General features: G+C 38.4%; 1 protein-coding gene across 1 annotated transcript in view; it reads right to left on the reverse strand.

Annotated features, from left to right (window-relative positions):
• Positions 1 to 3,051: 3,051 nt before the first annotated feature.
• The window catches only part of LOC139462444 (potassium voltage-gated channel subfamily KQT member 1-like), a 179,782-nt gene continuing 163,955 nt past the window's right edge, over positions 3,052 to 18,878 (reverse strand). The window contains exons 9-12 of the mRNA XM_071244167.1: positions 10,699 to 10,802; positions 9,023 to 9,224; positions 6,433 to 6,529; positions 3,052 to 5,020 (exon numbers count right to left, since the gene is read on the reverse strand). Of these exons, the coding sequence (XP_071100268.1) occupies positions 4,208 to 5,020; positions 6,433 to 6,529; positions 9,023 to 9,224; positions 10,699 to 10,802 (1,216 nt within the window). The 3' untranslated portion in view covers positions 3,052 to 4,207. The remainder of the gene's footprint in view (positions 5,021 to 6,432; positions 6,530 to 9,022; positions 9,225 to 10,698; positions 10,803 to 18,878) is intronic.

The following is an 18,878-nucleotide window of genomic DNA, read 5'->3' on the forward strand; positions in this document are numbered from 1 at the left end:
ATCAGGGTTTGCATGAGCACTTTGGAAAACAGAGGGCAGCGAAAAGCCTGAATGTTAAGAGTAAGACATTAATAGTAAGACATTTTGGAATCTGCAGGGTCATCAACATGTTAGATTCTAATGGTTGGCAACAGCAACACAAACTTACCAGTTTAACGAATTCCTAAACTCTTAATATTTGTAAGTACACTTCTTATACCAACACACTGTTCTCTTAAGGATTACAGCTCGTTATTCACATGTGATGTTGAGTGAGTCTCTTCAGTATTGAAAGACTTGAAGTCGTTGTTTTCTAGTATAGTAGTGGAAGTGCCAACACCAAACAGTATATGACTCAAAATAGGATCAGTTATTTTAATTACTTTAAAAAACTGTTTTATATCCAACATCAAACTTCCGAACTGGCACCATACCGGGCAACATTGCTGACACTATCAAATTTGTAAGGAGATTACAAAATTTCAGTTGATGATGCAGCTGAGCAATTTCAAAATGCTCTGTAGAAATTCCATAAGGGGTTCTATTCATATGCATGTGCTTAAATCAACAGTAGACTAACATCATGATGATATTCTTAGCATTGCAATTCCATTTTTAAGTCCATGTGGAAAATGTTTATAAACAGACAGCTGCATTGTTTCTGGTGAAATGTCATCATTGGATATATGAGTGTGAGGCAATTAACAAATTTGAAACTGTGTGGATCAAAATGCACTGGCGAATCTTAGATACAGCAAGTGTCTTTGATACACCAAGTACACGAATAAGAAGTATTGACAGGGGGACTTCTTTTTTTGTTGTTGACCACACAGAAGGGAAATTCCACTGTGACATAAGAAAGTCACATATTGCTTTAGTTCTCCAGTCTTTTAGATATGGCTCATTGGCTATATCTAGGCATCAATCCATCCCAACATAGCCCGAAATGAGTTACCATTCTACATGGGAAAATATCTGACTAAACATCTACAAGGCATTGCATATTTACAAACTAGACCAATTAATAACTAAAAAGACCATTAATAATCGAGACAATTCACACTTACAAACCATTTTCTGTAGATAAAGTAGAGGTAGAGAGTATATTTTGATAAAGTAATGTATACATGCATCTTTCTAAAAAAATGCAATAAATATTGATATGTAGTTAATGGTAATTTATAATCTTTGTCCATGATGAAAATAGTTGATAATAGTGACATTACCACTTATCAATGATACAAATGTCATTATATATGTAATAATTAGAAGTTCACGATAATTAACAACATTCCTAAATAAACCTTAATGCTTCAAAGAAAAAGTCCTACATGTAGTTGAATTGATATATTATTCTGGTAGTCAGGTTACTTCTCGATTGACATGAACCAGTTGCCATGATATAATTCAGGATTTGACTCGACCTTTGGTTTTGTACTTAGCATGTCATATAATAATTGTCTATTTGTATGGCGCTTTTAGACATCATGTTCAAAGTGCACAGAGGAATCATTTCTTAATCAATAAATCAGTAAGCACTTCATTTTCAATCTCATCTCCCTCAAACAAAGTCACTTGCCAGAGATGACGTGTAACAGGGGCTTCCAATTTAGGACGGACCTAAGCCGTAGAAACTCTCAGGAGACCAGCTGCAGGAATCGGTCAGCCATCCGAGGACTCTCAGCAACCACCTTGCTTAACTAATATAAATATCTGATGATAGAACAGGTTATAACTGCTCCCAATGATCACAACAATCGGTAGATATAAATATATATACACACTAAGAATTAATCTAAGAGACAGGAAGAAAAATGAACTCATTCCAAATACACGTAGAGTTTACTAATAGTATTACTACCAAATGAAAAACTACATATCAACATATCTACATTAGGGGACCAGCCCTATGAAAACATTCCATCTTTTGATGAGGGAATGATAATGTATGCAACATTCAGAGATCAATGTGATCGATAGCTAACTTCACGGAGACATATGTTGAGGTGTGTATGAATGTTGGCTGAGAGAGTTGCCTGTAGCCCTCTCCCACGCAATGTGACCCACGCAGAGACATATTACTTGCGGTGGGGTAGCCTAGTGGCTAAAGTGTTCACTTAACATGTCAGAGGCCAAGGTTCAATTCCCCACGAGTACAATGTGTGAAGCCCATTTCTGGTGTCCCCAGCCCATAATGCCTGGAATATTACTCAAAGAGGTGTAAAGCTATACTCGCTTACTCACATATTTCCTTCATTTGATATGGTTGTCATTTGTAGCTAACCTCATATCCACTGAGTATCAAGGATTAGAATAGGTTTATATGGAGCAGTAATTTAGTTAAATCAAGTAGACAGTGTAACCTGCTTAATCTGGACACCATCACCTCCTGCTTGTTCCTCCAACTAAGTCTTTTGGTGACTGATCTGTTTCTTTATGCATATGAACCTGAATTTCTGTTCGAATTGGCAAAATCAAAACAAGGTAATTTGGCCAAGAAGTTTAACTTAAGCATTAAATATAGATGATCTGATATCTTTTAAGTAAAACAAATAGCAAAATCCCGTTCACTGATTTACCCACCTGAACCAGAAATAACGGAGACCAGTGAGATCATTTCATTTGTCTCATCCATAAAGATTCAGAGTGACAAAACACTCTCCACAAGACTGTATGACAAGAGGGATGACTTCAACTTTCCAATAGTCAACTTTCCCTTCATGTCGAGCAATATTCATGTAGCTCCAGCCCTTGGTGTCTACATTTCACACCTTTCGAGGAAGGATCAAGAATGCTCTTTCTACCAAAATTTTATTTTGGAACAACATTCCCATCAACATCGAGAGTGCCAAAGACATCCATGAACGAAAGGGACTGTTATAAACCCATTTGTTCCAATGCTCCTATAGCTCGCAAAGAAACTCTGTTCACTACCAGATGAAAGAGCACAGATGAAAGAGCCTAGAGCAGGTTCAATCTTGATATTGGCTTACATAAATTTATTTCTATCATTATCACTGGGCATCTGGATTAACAGGGTCCCAGACAATGGAGTCAAGAAGATATATTTTCCACCCATTACTATCCAGAAGGTGGCATTGCAGACCAGCACTGTTAGGACTAGCAGTGTCCAGAACACCAGTGTCATCACTAACTTGATCCAGGAATAAACAGTGGCAGCACTAACATGGACAGATTTACAGTGTCCAGGCCAGAAAGGTCTAACAGGACAAGAGAAACGTCTGCAACTGTCTTGTTTTCATGACTGGTACACTATAAGTAGAACACTTAATTAAAGAGACATAGATCGATGAGCTGGTAAATACTATCTAATTCTGGAATGATAGTGAACTTTCCAACATGGTTTCCATGGGAACCATTTTAGATTTTTTTAAAACAATCTGCAAACATGTATGTTGTTAATCCATGTAAAGCCCCATTATGTTCGGTGATCATGTATGTGCAGATTCAATGTAAACTGGAAAAACATATTGAACCAATGAAGCATCATAACAAACACAATAATAGGCACACAGACACTGTGGCACCAAGGAAACATGAAAGTTACAAATATATTCAATTTGGTAACATGTTCAAATCCATTGTGCGCCTTCAATTTGGTGTTTGGTAAGAAATGAAACAAGTCTCTTATTCTTAAAAACTACTCAAAAGTAACAGATCATGTCATGAATAGAATATAGCCATATCAAAATTACCTGTTTTCATTACTTTAACTGAAGGTGGAACAAAAAATAATTATGGGCCACATTATTTCCAACAAATACTGTAAATCATGAAATTAATGCGCCTCCAAAAGAATGCGACCACTGGACCCTAGCCAAAATTACGACTCAGTATGAGTGCGACACCCCCTCCTCTCAAGCATCAGTGGATATAAATTGGTGATATAAATGCGATGCTTAAAAATGCGAGCAAAGACCACACACATTTTTCGCATTTAATTCACGCTCTCATTAATTTCAAGATTTACAGTAGTCAGTCCCTAGATGAACTTTATTTCCATTCTTGTTCTTACCCATTTCAACATTATCAGTAGAATAGCACATGATAGTAGCTGGTTGAGTGCCTCTGTTACTACAAGAAGCTACAATGAAAATGATGAATCAGCCAATAGTTGATACATCCACAAGGCATAAATGATGGCAAAATATCTAAATTCTCCGAACAGTTGTTCTATTCCTGCACAGAGAAACACGGAGACATATCCTCAACAATGGTTGTATTTGGATGGGGAGGTTTCGCACTGTATATGAAAATCCAGGGTGTTCTCATTTATTTCTGTGCTAACATATCCTTCATTCACTGATGACTTTCCATCAAAATTTTGTGATATATTGTCATCATCCGGTGAGGAAAACACAGCATCAATGTCGGAACTGAATGTGGAATTTGATCCAGACTTTAATCCTTGAGGTTCTGACAGGTTGGTAACAGGAATTGTTTCAGACACATTATCCTTTGAATCTCTACTTTCACCAAGTAAAGGATCTGTTTCCAGGGGAGTTGTGTCCTCTTTTCCATTAGGACTCTCCTCCTTTTCATAGTATTCCTCATCCTGTTCATCAGAATCATTGTCATTGTCCAAATAATTATCTCCCTTCTCACAAGAGTTATCTCCCTTACAACCAATCACCAAGCCACTCTGAACAGGCGGGTTTTGACTGGGCACCATGTCCTCAGATGTTGCAAATGGTGTCATAACATTTTTGGTGCAGTTTTTTAATCTTGGAGGGGGGTCATTTAAAGACAGACAACGATAAGTGACACGTTTCTTAATTCTTTGGCTTAAATCTGAAAGATTTCGCTGCATAGGTTTCACAGGATTATGACTAAGACTTGTAGGCGTGGCAGGTTCACTTGTGAATTGTTTCTCCACCAATATCGGTCTAGGCTTTGTTTGATTGGCAGGTGTTGGCTGGGTCTGACTGGACATCTGTGTTTGTAAATACTGTAAAAGAATTCTGCGATCCTCTTTGTACATATCCACAAGAAGGTCCAGTTTGGCTTCTATATCCTCAGTCTGAAATACCAAAGTGACTGTTTACACAAAACTACATATTAATCAGGGCATTCCAGGCTCGATAATGATAGCTGCTAATGTGGAAGATTTGTGAAAAGTGCATGGGCCAGAGACTTTCCTCCTTTAGGAATAAATGCCACACTTGTTATATGAGTGAGTGAGTGAGTGAGTGAGTGAGTAGGCGAGTGAACAATGTTCACAGCAAAACCAAGAGCACTTCTCTTTACCTTCCACAAGATCCTCACACACATCAGTTGGTAATGTATTGTAAGTCTAATAAGCAATAACACATCTTTGAAAATATGTCACAGGGTTTTATGCGACACACAAATGTGCTCCAGTAAGCACAAATGTAGAGAATGGACTCATATACCGTGCCCAAAGGTACGCACAATAAAATTCATTATCATACCTCCATGTCAGAATGATTGGATCTGATTGGTCAACGTGATCTTGATAAATTACTGTGTAAACCCGCCTTGTAGGGTACCAAATTTCTCAGTGGGGAAATAAATCTCTTATACCCCACGAGGAGTACTACAGGCTGCACATGGATTTCTGAGACAGAATAAATCCTGATATCCGGCTTCAAAGCAAAAGGCTGCTTGCTTTTTCCAAGCCAATGGATGTCACGTGACATACAGCTACTCTCAGCTCAATGGAACAGCTGTTTTCTATCAATTTGGAATTCATGTGAATTATTTATGTTATACTAAAACATATCGGTAAGATAAATTTGTTGTAGCAGTATCACTCGGGTATATAAGGTTTTATGCGTCCCTCGTTAAGTATCATACCACGAGCCCCATGTACTCCGAGGGATCCTGCTACAACTTATATTGTACATCGAGAGCAGTTATGGGTGTCTGTTATTTCATCCATCATTCTATATGACCACTGTCCACTTGAATTGATGATTCATTCCAGACTCTAAAGTCATTATCCAAACATACAGTTCACTACACCATTTCATTACTTTGCAGGACCCTCATATTGTCTGCAAGGGCCCTTCAAATTGATTATTAGGGGTCCCCTGGGCTCCCACTTTTGTAAGTTAAGGTAAATCCCTGTGTCACATGTCATTATTCCCTAAAATAGGGTCAACTAGCATCAGCTATACAACACAATAGTTGTCTCTAATAAGCATATTTCTAACATGTGCTCAGGCAGATCCACTGTGTGTGCGTGTGCATGTGTGTGTGTGTCTGTATGTGTGCGTGAGTGCGTATCTATGTATCTGTGTGAGCACTGCGTGTGTGTATGTGTGCATGCGTTCGTGTGTGTATATGCGTGCATGCGACCATGTTTAGATACCGTACATGTCTCTCTGTCATTAACATAACTGCAAATCTAAAATACTTTCAAACCGAAAAATGAAATTGTGACTTTAATAAGACTTCAACAGGACTTACTGATCTTTCAACTTTTACCACTCGAGAAGCAAGGCTCTGTTTGGATTCATACACATCCTTGTTTTTACTCCCTGCTTTGCCCAAAATCTGGTCAAGTCTGAAAGAAGAGGTCAAGTGATAACTTTGTTTGCTTGCTTGTTTGTTTGTTGTTAAACGCCGCACTCAGTGATGCTATATGACGGCGGTCTGTAAACAAAAGAGTATGGATCTGACAATCAAGTGATTGATATCATGAACATCGAACCCTGCAATTGGGATACAATGAGATGCATCAACCGGATGACGGATGACAGATGACAACAGGTGACATGTGTAATTGTTGTTTCTGTTAATCCTCCACCTACCATTATGTAATTCTGTACCATGTTCATTATTCAGTCCTGGTGGACAACGGTATAACGATCTATACCAAAATGGCACTATTACAGAATAAGGAAGTTGTTAACTTTTTTTTATCTACTTTGGGTTTATTAGGACAGACCATTTTCAGATTTCTCAAATACACTGCAGAACTAAACAGTGACTGAGTTGGGTTTAACGCCGCTTTTAACAGTATTACAGTTATGTCCTGGCGTGTCAGCTTAATGTGGGAGGACAGACCCAAGTGATGCAGGTCTCAGATGTTTACCACTTCGGTGAAACCCACAAGCATGGGTATGGTACTGATAAACCTAGAAACATAATCGGGGTGAACCGGGATTTGAACCCACAGTCATAGGTTTCTGTCTTGTCCATGGGATGCACCCGTGCCCCCAGAAATAAACAGTTTTTTAAATAAAAATAACTGGCAAACATAACAATCCCTCGGCTGTCTATATAATACAGAGAATAATCGAGCATGTGACTTGTTGGATGATGTGATAAGTTTTTTCATCAGGACTAAAAATCTACATAATAGGACAGTCAGGCTGTCTGTTTTTTAAGTTGGTTTCCAACTTTCCACAAAACAATTCAGTTTGGTCGGAACAAAAATAATAATTCTGATATGTCAATTAAGGCAAGGTCCTTAAATGTGTGCTTGCTGCCTTTCACTGTTAACACTGAATTGTCAGGCAAATCATTGCAGAAGCTATACCTTTTGATAGCAAAGTAGTCTGATTACTATAAGGTAGGGCTGGGACAAGTACCCACAACCCTATGACCTACCCGTGTACCCGCCATTGGTGTCAAGAGATAAGCACAAAATGTCCAATTGGGAATAGATTGACAGTAGCCCTGGCTGAATGTTTTTAGATACACGTATAAAACGATGTGGTCATGCATACACTGAAGTTGACTGAAGTTTTAGCTTTGTTCAAACATGTATAAGTCAGAAGGAACGTGTTCATGGTCATGAAGAAATGCGAACATTAGAGACTTAAAATTGTTGTGTAACAATGTAGTTATAACTATTGTGAATTTTTCTCATGAATGAAACAATATATCACGTGACTAACCATGGGTCCGGGTAGTCCTATGGGAACCCGGGTCGGGTGGGTACTGAGTAGGACCCGGGTACCCAAGCTACCTGTCCCAGCCCTACTATAAGGGTAACACTATCTTTCAGGACATTATCATTTGTAGAAGCCTGAGGTCTTCGATTAACCGAGGGCTTCTGCAAATGATAATGCCCTGAAAAATAGTGTTACTGTTATTATAGTTAAAATAGATGGAATTTGTTATTAAATAAAAAGAAACAACAATATGGAAACGTCATAAAACAAACAAGATGATGTCACTATTGAAGGTAACGTCACCTATCCCTGTCCTATGATGTTACCTAACAACGGGCGTGATAATGGCCCATTGTCAAGCAATACAAGGGCATTATCAAGTTACAGTGGCCCACTTATTTTTGATAACATGCGGGCGGTTTGATGATAATTCTATCCATTTTAGCTATAATGTGTTGTGTAATTCTAGAAATGTATTTGTTTATTCTCATATGATAGTTTTTTAGGGTCGTCAGTGATAAAATTATTTTTAAAAAATGATTTGGGTCCGTTATCCTTAAAACCTTCAGAAAAAGGCCTAAAGGTATCAAAATATAGTTGGTTCAAAAATCATTATACTAATAACAGTAAAAGTGCCTTGATATTCAGCCCAAGCTTTCATGTAGGTTTGTTAATAAGGCCAGACTTCTGTTTGTTGTTGTTGTTTGTTTTTGTTTTTTTTGTTGTTGTTTTTTTTGGGGGGGGGGTTAGTTTCAGATTTTGAGAATAAAAAATATGTTTGTTAGGTCAAGGAAAATAAAAAATTAAAAAAAGAAATTATACAGGATTTTTAAATCCTAAAGTTTGAGTTAGACCAGCAGCTGATATAGAAACAATAAAACATCTTGGCCTGGTTTGGTTCCTCCTAAATATTACAAATCTAAAATCTGACTTATTATGTTGAGATTTATATGTTTTACAATCCCTTGGATTATTTGTATTCTCAAAGCAGTCAATTTTTAAGGAAGGCAAATCCGTAAAGAAATAAAAAAGAAACATAATTTAAGGCCTAATGTGGGTTCTGCCTCACAAAATATATATTTCTCAGCTCAAGTTTTGGTTCTCAACAAGAAGATGAATCATCTCCATCACCACTTCCTGTTCTTCACCCCACACACCTTGCTTGCAGGTTCTTGATTCTGCCAAGCATATCAATATGGCCAGCGGAGTACTGTTCAATGACATCCTTCACATCATATGGCCTCAGAGCCTCTCGGAACTTCCGTCGAGCAACGTAATATTTCATCTTGCGGATGGACCGAATCGCTCTTTTGTGTACGTCTGTCAGCTGCTGGACCCTTGGGGACAGGTCTGGTTCATCTAAAATATAAGGTGAATAACAAGAGTAAAACTGCATGAACACATAATGTAATGATCACTATTAATAAACAAAGCCATAATAAAACAATAAATCTTTCATACACTGTTTTCATTACAAAGTAATATCAATGGATTTGTAAAAAATATCACATCCATCTAAGCTAATCCACCCACCCATACACACCCACTCATCCATCATCCACTCACCATCCATCCATCTCATCATCCATCTTCCCCTCACCCATTCCAACCCACACACCCACTCATCCACTCACCATCCATCCATCTCATCATCCATCATCCACTCACCATCCACCCACCCACTCACTCACCCATCCATCATCTGCTCACCATCCACCCACTCACCCACTCTCCCATCCAGTCATCACCCACTCACCATCCACCCACCCTCTCTCCCATCCGTCCATCACCCACTCACCATCCACCCACCCATCCATCCATCACCCACTCACCATCCACCCACCCTCTCTCCCATCCATCCATCACCCACTCACCATCCACTCTCCCATCCATCCATCACCCACTCACCATCCACCCACCTACTCACCCATCCATCATCTGCTCACCATCCACCCACCTACTCACCCATCCATCATCTGCTCACCATCCACCCACCCTCTCTCCCATCCATCCATCACCCACTCACCATCCACTCTCCCATCCATCCATCACACACTCACCATCCACCCACCCACTCTCCCATCCATCCATCACCCACTCACCATCCACCCACCTACTAACCCATCCATCATCTGCTCACCATCCACCCACCCACTCCATCCATCACCCACTCACCATCCACCCACCCACTCCATCCATCACCCACTCACCATCCACCCACCCACTCTCCCATCCATCCATCACCCACTCACCATAAACCCACCCACCCATCCATCCATCACCCACTCACCATCCATGCACCCAGTCACCCATCCATCCGTCACCCACTCTCCCATCCATTCATCACCCACTCACCATCCACCCACCCACTCTCCATCCACCCACCCACTCTCCCATCCATCCATCACCCACTCACCATCCATCCACCCACCCACTCTCCCATGCATCCATCACCCACTCACCATCCACCCACCCACTCACCCATCCAGTCATCACCCACTCTCCCATCCATCCATCATCCACCCACCCACTCTCCCATCCAGTCATCACTCACTCACCTTCCATCCACCCACTCACCCATCCATCCATCACCCATATCAACCCATTTACCCAACCATCCACCCACCCACCCATCCATCATCCACTCACCATCCATCTTCTCATCCACTCACCATCCATTCATCATCCACTCACCATCCATCATCCACTCACCAATCCATCATCCACTCACCATCCATCTTCTCATCCACTCACCATCCATTCATCATCCACTCACCATCCATCATCCACTCACCAATCCATCATCCACTCATCCATCCACCCACCCACTCACCCTCAGAATCTTTACAAATGGATGATATTGAGTTTTCCTTCTTGACTGGCAGATGGTCCAGAGTGCGCTGCTCTGCTATGCCAGTGGCTAAGCTCAGGTGACTCCTACAGAAAAGAAAAGTAAGATCAACATTTGAATCCTATTAATTATATCAACATGTGCTTATATATACATGTATGTTAATTTTAAGGTGCAAACATGGCCAGATGTGACATGTGCATGATGTAAGATGCTGTGACTCCGCCCATATTTTGAAGAACATTGATGCAGAGAACATATGTTAAATGTTCATTTCTTAAAGTAAAAGCCAACATAAAGAACTGTCTTCTGATAGACTGCTGAAAGAGTTTAAAACTGTTGAGTCGAACAATCCTGTTATCAATATTCATATATCATTTTCGAGATACAAAAATCAATCTTTAAGCGTTCAAAGTGAAATATTGTATCCTGATATTTTACACAAGGTTCTGGCCCGGAAATGAATTGTATCTGACTGCTCTCAGAATTCCGAGGGAAACTGATCGTTCAGGCCTAAGCCTGATTGACTGCGGATGTGCGGAGTCACAGCATTTCCTGTGTCAAGCTGTGACCAGCCCAATAGACATGAAGCGTAGTGCAGTGTACACAAATATGCCGGATTATATTTGTCTTTTGTAAAAGTAACAAACTTTGGTTTCGATGATACTAAAGAAATACATTGCATTTTTGATTTATTGATCAAAAATATGTTGCAGAACAAATTAAAACCATTGATAATAAAATTAAGTTTTTCATTGACAACCCAGTGTTAATTAGGTAGTGTTGGACTTTAAAAGGAGAATATGAACTGACAGTCTTAAGAACTATGGAACATCTACACCAGCCAACAGAAACTGATGCAGGTCGCAGACTTCATCACTTGAGTTAATCCCTAATGGGCGTAGTGTAGTATATACCAGGAAACATAGGGTAATCAGTGTTTAGAACCCAGGATCATCAGATTCTGGCACAAATTTAAGAACTTTTTTTCTGTAAAATATTTCCGAGGCTAGATGTTAGTCTAATGGTACCTACTTGGTAGCCGTGTTTGAAACACTAAAACAAAGATGATGAAAATCACCTAACCTATCAGGCCAGCTGTCAGGTTGTATCAATTCTTAAGCCTAGTTAAAACAACTATTGGTCATATCAAAATCATACAAAGTGCTTTAGCATTCTTTTCTTTGACCATCACAAACTTCCTTCATCTTTCAAAAATGGTTCCTATCTATACTGGGTTGTCAAGTAATACGTTAAATTTTGCAGCTTCTTGTGATTGAAGTGAACAGATCTGATGAAACTAATTCACAATACCATGTACAGGACTTACTTTTATCTACTACCATGTTGACAAACACCATCAAAAAAGTTCATTTTGGATAAAGAAATTTTGTACGATTGATGATATTGTTGCAATGGGTTAAGTAATGATGGTATAACCTTCAGTTTGTGATAGGATTTCTATCCATTGTAAAACTAGACAATGTCCCTTTACAAATAGAGACAATATAATGTTCTAAACACTGAGACCTCGCTACATCTAAATCAATCTATGATTAAGCTATTCTCTATCAGACTGACTGGCTAAAATAGTTTTCTTCTATAGGGAAACTGCCTAATAGTATTCCACTAAACAACCAAACAAGAAAAGTATCTGTGCACCATGTACAATCCTTTTGTCTTGTGAAAAACATTTGATTCTCATTTTAACATTTCTTCATACTGTATCTTTCTTGTTAGTGGTGCCCATCAGCTCTCAGGGTTACCTCCCTTTGACCAGGGACCAAGTTATCAAAATGGAAGCATTTGCAAGAGCTTTTACTTTGCAGAAAACACTTATTCAGAAAAATAATGCACCAGTGAGAGAGATTTAAGCTATACAGATTTAGAAGGGATGTAAGCTTTGAGAAATCAAAAAGTCTTAAAGTGAAAGAAAAATACCTGGTAGTGTATAGAAGACTGTAAGAGAGAGAGAAGAGAGTGCAACGCTGTTATCATGATAAGGATATACATTTCATACATTTTATAAAAAAATCTTGATTTTTTTCATGAATACTGTTATTTCAAGTTGCAAAAAAAGGAACAACTTGAATTTTTTCTCTTCAGATTTACTTAATATCCTCAATTGTCATACTAGAATTCATCCTAACAGCTGCATCACTGAATCGTAGAATGACAATTGGGGATTAATCTATTGTCCTTGTAAAGATTCAGTGATTCAAACATAGATGAAATTAGCAAACATTAACACACAATGTTTCATCTGATATCATAGGGAGTATTATAAATAATGAATCAATTCATAATTTGATGTAATAAACGTTCTTACTGAGATATGGAATTAGCATTATGATTCTGCTTCTCTCCTTAGAAATTGACACTTCACATTTTACAAAGCATGATTACCTGAAGTATCATTAATTTTCTCAACTGATTATTACTGCAAAAAATATAAATCTGGCATCGGGTTTGTGTATTGGCCATTTTACATTTGGAAACTACAGAAAAAACAAACACAAATTTGCGACAAAGCACTCTTAGAGTGAAAGTATTCTTGTCATTGAAAGATACAAGTTGCATTTGCATTGTAAATCATAAATTATGAATTTATGTAATAATAATATTATTCCATATTGTTTGTTTCAAAGGAAACTAAATCGACTTCTTAAACTATTTGCATATAACATAATTGTAATTCATTCATAAAACTGGTTAAAATTCTAAGGTAAAAGAAATTTGAGAGCTGATGAAATGTTAGTGTGCATGTTCTATTTCCAAATGAAAATGACCAACATTTGTTGTATTGTAAGAGAGACAGATGGACATCTATGCCATGCATGGGAACAGACAGAGAGGGAGAGTCACTACGGACTGACTGGTGACCCAACTTACCATGTGCGATTTACAAGACTAGCGGAAAGACGAAAACACATATTAGCTGAAGCATATCCCAATATCTCACATGAACATTTGCATTTACACAGACAGTACCACACATCAACAACGTTCCATACGAACAGAGCAAGAGTGTGTGTTTGTTGTTTAGCACTGCACTCAGCAATATTCCTGATGTATGATAGCGGCTTGTGAAAAATATAAACTGAATCTGGACCAGACAATCCAGTATTATCAGAACGATCCATGCCAATGGTGTACACGCCACCAACCAAGTCCGCAAGCCTGATCCAATTAGTCACCTCTCATGAGAAGTATCGGTCCCTGTTTCTCCTGACCTGTCCATTCCCCCCAACTAACATTAAAAATATATATATATTAAGCACTGTCAAGAAACAATTTCTCAACTCAAATTTTGTTTCTTTACCGGACATCGACTTTTTTAACACAACCTTCATAATCTGTCTGATATGTAGGCATCCTAGCCCTTTAGCCCTTCTCTTCATAAATCAAGTCAAAGGGGTGTTGCCACAAGAAGTCATGCGGTCGCTAGAATAAAGATTACTTAAATCATTATAGACTATGAGAACAAAAATATTTTTGAACTGGACATAATTTCAAAACATTGCAATTATTGTCCATCATGATATATCAATACGATCTTGCTGAAGTGTTTGCTTTAAATTGTTATAAAATGAACAATTAACAATGTTTAAAACTTAGTGTTCAGGAATACAAACACGGTCCAAGAATGGACTACAAGAACATCACATACAAAACAAAACAAAACAGCGATACTAAATACACATCATGGTAAATCAGTTAAAAACAAATGTAAGTTAAAATTATCAAACATATTTTCGTCTTTTTGTAAAAACATATTTGAGGTATGCCTGTCTGACAGACCTGGCATTATATGCATAATAATCACAATACAATTCCTTGTTTCAACATCAATACTCATCACCACCTCATACCAGAGACCATATAATATATGGTCTCTGCTCATACACACAAGGGCAAGTTTCTCAGACTCACTATAAAACCATTTTCCCTGAGGCAAGGGAGTTAACAGACTATAAAAGTCATGTTTCCATTCTTGCCGAACTAGGCTGCAATAATGGAGTTATATTATGACTAGACTACCGAGTCTATGTTAACTGCTGTGCAGATTTCGGTAGATTGCAGGATTTGCAAAGCATGTGGTACCATCAACTGGGCGTCAGCAGCTATTTTCCAAATCTCTTCATGTTTTTAATCAAGGGGCTCATGTGATTTGATGCTCTTCGTGAAGTAAGACTCGTTTTATTACAATATAGATCTTGATTATTGATCAGATTGTCTCCACTGGGCGCTGTATTTATGTTTGAAGCTAATGCAAGTGATATGAGAATGTCAATGTGGAATATGATTGGTCAGTAGGACTCGGATTACGGTTGATCAATTCCAGAATTGCCTAGTTCAGCAAGGGTGGAAACTGGACATTTACAGTCAGTTAACTCCTTTGCCTCAGGAACATGCTATAAACCCTGCGCATCTGTTGTTTTTACTGCCATTTGAAAAATTCATATATTTTGCAAAATATATGATGCAGGCTCACTTATCCATGGCTGAAAAGTGACATTGTATAACAAAGTGTGCTAGAAATTCAGCAGGCGAACGGTTAAAGTGATGAAGTCATTGTGTGCCTGGTGGTGTTTGTTGGTATTCTTGCTGGCAAACAAAAACATGTGTTCCTCCCTCATCACTTGTATTTTCAATAATTAAAAAAAGAAAGAAAATAAGACACCTCCCTCCCTCCTCACTTGAGAAAATGTACAGGAGAAACATTAACTTAGTCCTAGTGCTATTTACTTGAGAGCTGTTGCTGTTATTCTGATGTTTAAAGACAGAAGGATGCTGGCTTGACAGAAAGAAGATGAAGAATAATTGACGTGAAACAGTAAACAAGCAGCTAGGGCTGGGACGGGTAGCTCGGGTACCAAGGTCGGGTGGGTACTGAGTAGGACCCAGGTACACATAGAACTAGCTGGACCCAGGGTTAGTCACATGATATTTTGTATAATGACAAAAATTATCTAGAACTCTATAGTTACACTACAAGTCACTAATGTTCCCATTTGTTTCTGACTGTGCACCATCTCCTTCATATGGTTGAATAAAGATGTAACTTACTTCAACTCCAGTGTATGAATAACCAGATTGTTTAATACACGTATCTAAAAACGTTTTGCCAGGGCAATGCTAAAGATGTTCCCAATCGGACATTTTGAGACATTTCCTGCGACCTTCTGTGCTTACCTGGGTAGGGCCGGGTAGGGCCTGGTAATAGGGAGGTGGGTACCCTGGTGGTAAATTTGGACAAATCCAAGCTCTACAAGCAGCACATCTTTCCAACTGCAATTTGTGTCTGTAAGACTCTTTTCTCAAAATGTATGTTTGAAAAAATGTATGAGGTGAGGTGAGGTGAGGTGAGGTGAGGTGAGGTGAGGTGAGGTGGGTTTATAGTTGCGTCCAAGGTGATTGCACTGCTATAGTGATGGCATCGTGTGATGCCGATTTTATAGTGCTAGTTCAATGAGATACCATGCCGCAGTTCAACATGAATACCCCACTCAGACACAGTATACTGACTCCGAGCCGACCATTCCTTGTAAATTTAGCCCCTTAATCCCGAGTGCCAGACAGGGTAACAACAAGTGCAATCTTTTAATATCTTTTGGTATGACGCGGCCAGGGATTGAACTCAGGCCTTCCACTCTCCAGGCAGACGCTCTACCACTAGACCACAAAGGCGGTCGTAAAATGTTGGAATACCGGCAATAGAAATGTCCATCAACCAAACATTGCATCTTGTCACTTGGTGTAGAAACTATCTGACATGGAGACAATATTCTACAGATAATGTTGACAAATCAGACATGGACCTTTGATAACCTGTTGGAAAAAGGTCAGGTGATGAAGGTGTAGAAGACATTTTGTGGGTCAGGATGTAACATTTAGTGATGTGTTCCTAAACAACTGTTCATAGACATGTTGTTCTCGTGAATAGTGTTTGTTTGTTTGTTGTTTAACGCCACACTCAGCAATATTCCAGCTATATGACATCGGTCTGTAAATAATAAACCAAACAAACCAATGGTTGATATCAAGAGCATCGATCCACACAATTGGTATATGATGACATGCATCAACCAAGTCAGCAAGTCTGACCACCTGATCCCGTTAGTCGCCTCTTATGACAAGCATAGTCGCCTTTTACGGCAAGCATGGGTTGCGTTAACCCAGGATCTTCACAGGTCCATGTGAGATATGAAATATTGGGATAAACCCTCAACCTAAATATTTGATTTTTCATGATCTCCTTCCTTATATATACATCTCACAACACTATGTCAGTTGATATTATCGCCATATATTTTGTCAGAATGTCATGTTTCTATAAATGTAGCTAAATATGTAAAAAAAGACCCGAGCATACGATTATCAAAATTGCCATTGTTGTCAAGTTAATATTTGTCACAAATGTGCTTGTTAGTGTGATAATTACTTATGTCCTTATATAAGTGTGTGTGCTATGGCCTCCAAAACAGAAATACAGATTATATTTTAGAAAATAAAGCTAAGCTTTATTGGAAGCAACTGAAACTCAGATTTTTAAGTGATCTTGTCTCCACTCAATCCATGCACCTCATGTCAAACTGAGGCAATTATTTCCCACCAGCGCACCTGTGTCTTCTTCAGGCATGTCTAGTTTGGCTGAAGAAATCAGATAGTTTAGCCCCAATTGCAAGAGTGCTTTAGGTTAAATGCTAACATAGTTTGTGACCAAAATAGGACACCATACAAAATACACAATTAGCCCTGAATTGCATGTATTCTCATTCTCCGAGGTGATTTGTTCCGACTTATGATATTCTTATCACAACCATAACCTTTAGTCCTTGCATTAATGGTCATTTTTATTTGAAATATTCATTAAATGACTGTTGTGAGAAAATATTACTGTGATAAAATGCAATGATGCAATTTATTTTCTTTGAATTGGACTAATAATAATTGTAGCGGTCATATACTGCCTGCAGTGTATGAATGTGTTTTGCTGTTTACAGATTTTATGACACTTTCATTTTGTTTCTCACAAAGGGAGGTCACTCCAATTGTTAGTGACCTAAGAGCGACATGGATGAGATTTTAATGTAGATAGCCTTGCTATAAAGAATGTAGAGATGTCTGGTCATATCAAATGGTGTGCATGTTCGTGTAACATTAAGAATTACTCAGTAAACTTTGTTATATATAAATATCTATATTTAATGTTTAACTTGTATTTTCATGCCGTCAGAGCTCCAGATAAGCTTTTGGTGTTGTGGGTATTTTACCCATGCATTTTAAAATCATTGGGTATCAGTAATTCTAGGTGCGTATTCAAATTTCTGTTACCCACTAGTTTTTACACATGTGGGTATTTAAGTTAAATATCTAAAAACACTATTCATCTAGTCCCTGCAAACTGGTGTCGTGTGGGTTCGAGAGCTTTATAGGACTCAAAAATACCACCATACTTCCACAAGAAAGTGTGATGGCAAATGATCATGATGAGTTTTTGCAAGGTTGACGGAATGCCAACTTATAATTTCAATATAAGTTGCTCATTTGCTAATCAAATACGCAGGGTTACTTCACAATATTTTGATGATACGCACAAGTTTTATTTTTGTAGCGTATCTGTAATGTTCGTTGCGTATTTGATACGCTTGGATTATATTTCACTGCGTACTTCTGCATTTCTGATGCGTATTTCACGCAGATACGCAGCTTATCTGGAGCTCTGATGCCGTGTCATTTTGTTTCAGCCAATCTTCATCTCGCTTGTCCCCACCTACACAATAATGAATATAAGAAAGAGAAAAGCATTGACACGTATTGACTTTCATAGATGCAATATTCCTGGGACTGCAAAATGACCCACTTGTCTCATAATACAAATCATGTGACATGCTACAATTGTAATCAATACCAAACAAATCAGCAAGAACACAACACTGCTACACCAAGAACATTTCTTTACAAGAACACTTGCAATTCACACTTTAAAGACAGATAGCAAAGATCTCATCTCCAATTTCTTATTGATCAATAATTACCTGGAACATTATCTTTTTTGAAAAGGTACTGATTGTTACAGACATACTTGTTACAGAGACCACCTTGTTACAGAGATATCCTTGTTACTGCATCATCCTTGTCTTCAAGACACCCTTGTT

The sequence above is a fragment of the Haliotis cracherodii genome, unplaced genomic scaffold (genome assembly GCF_022045235.1).
Source record: "Haliotis cracherodii isolate W230 unplaced genomic scaffold, xgHalCrac1.p SCAF_1, whole genome shotgun sequence".
Classification (NCBI taxonomy): Eukaryota; Metazoa; Mollusca; class Gastropoda; order Lepetellida; family Haliotidae; genus Haliotis; species Haliotis cracherodii.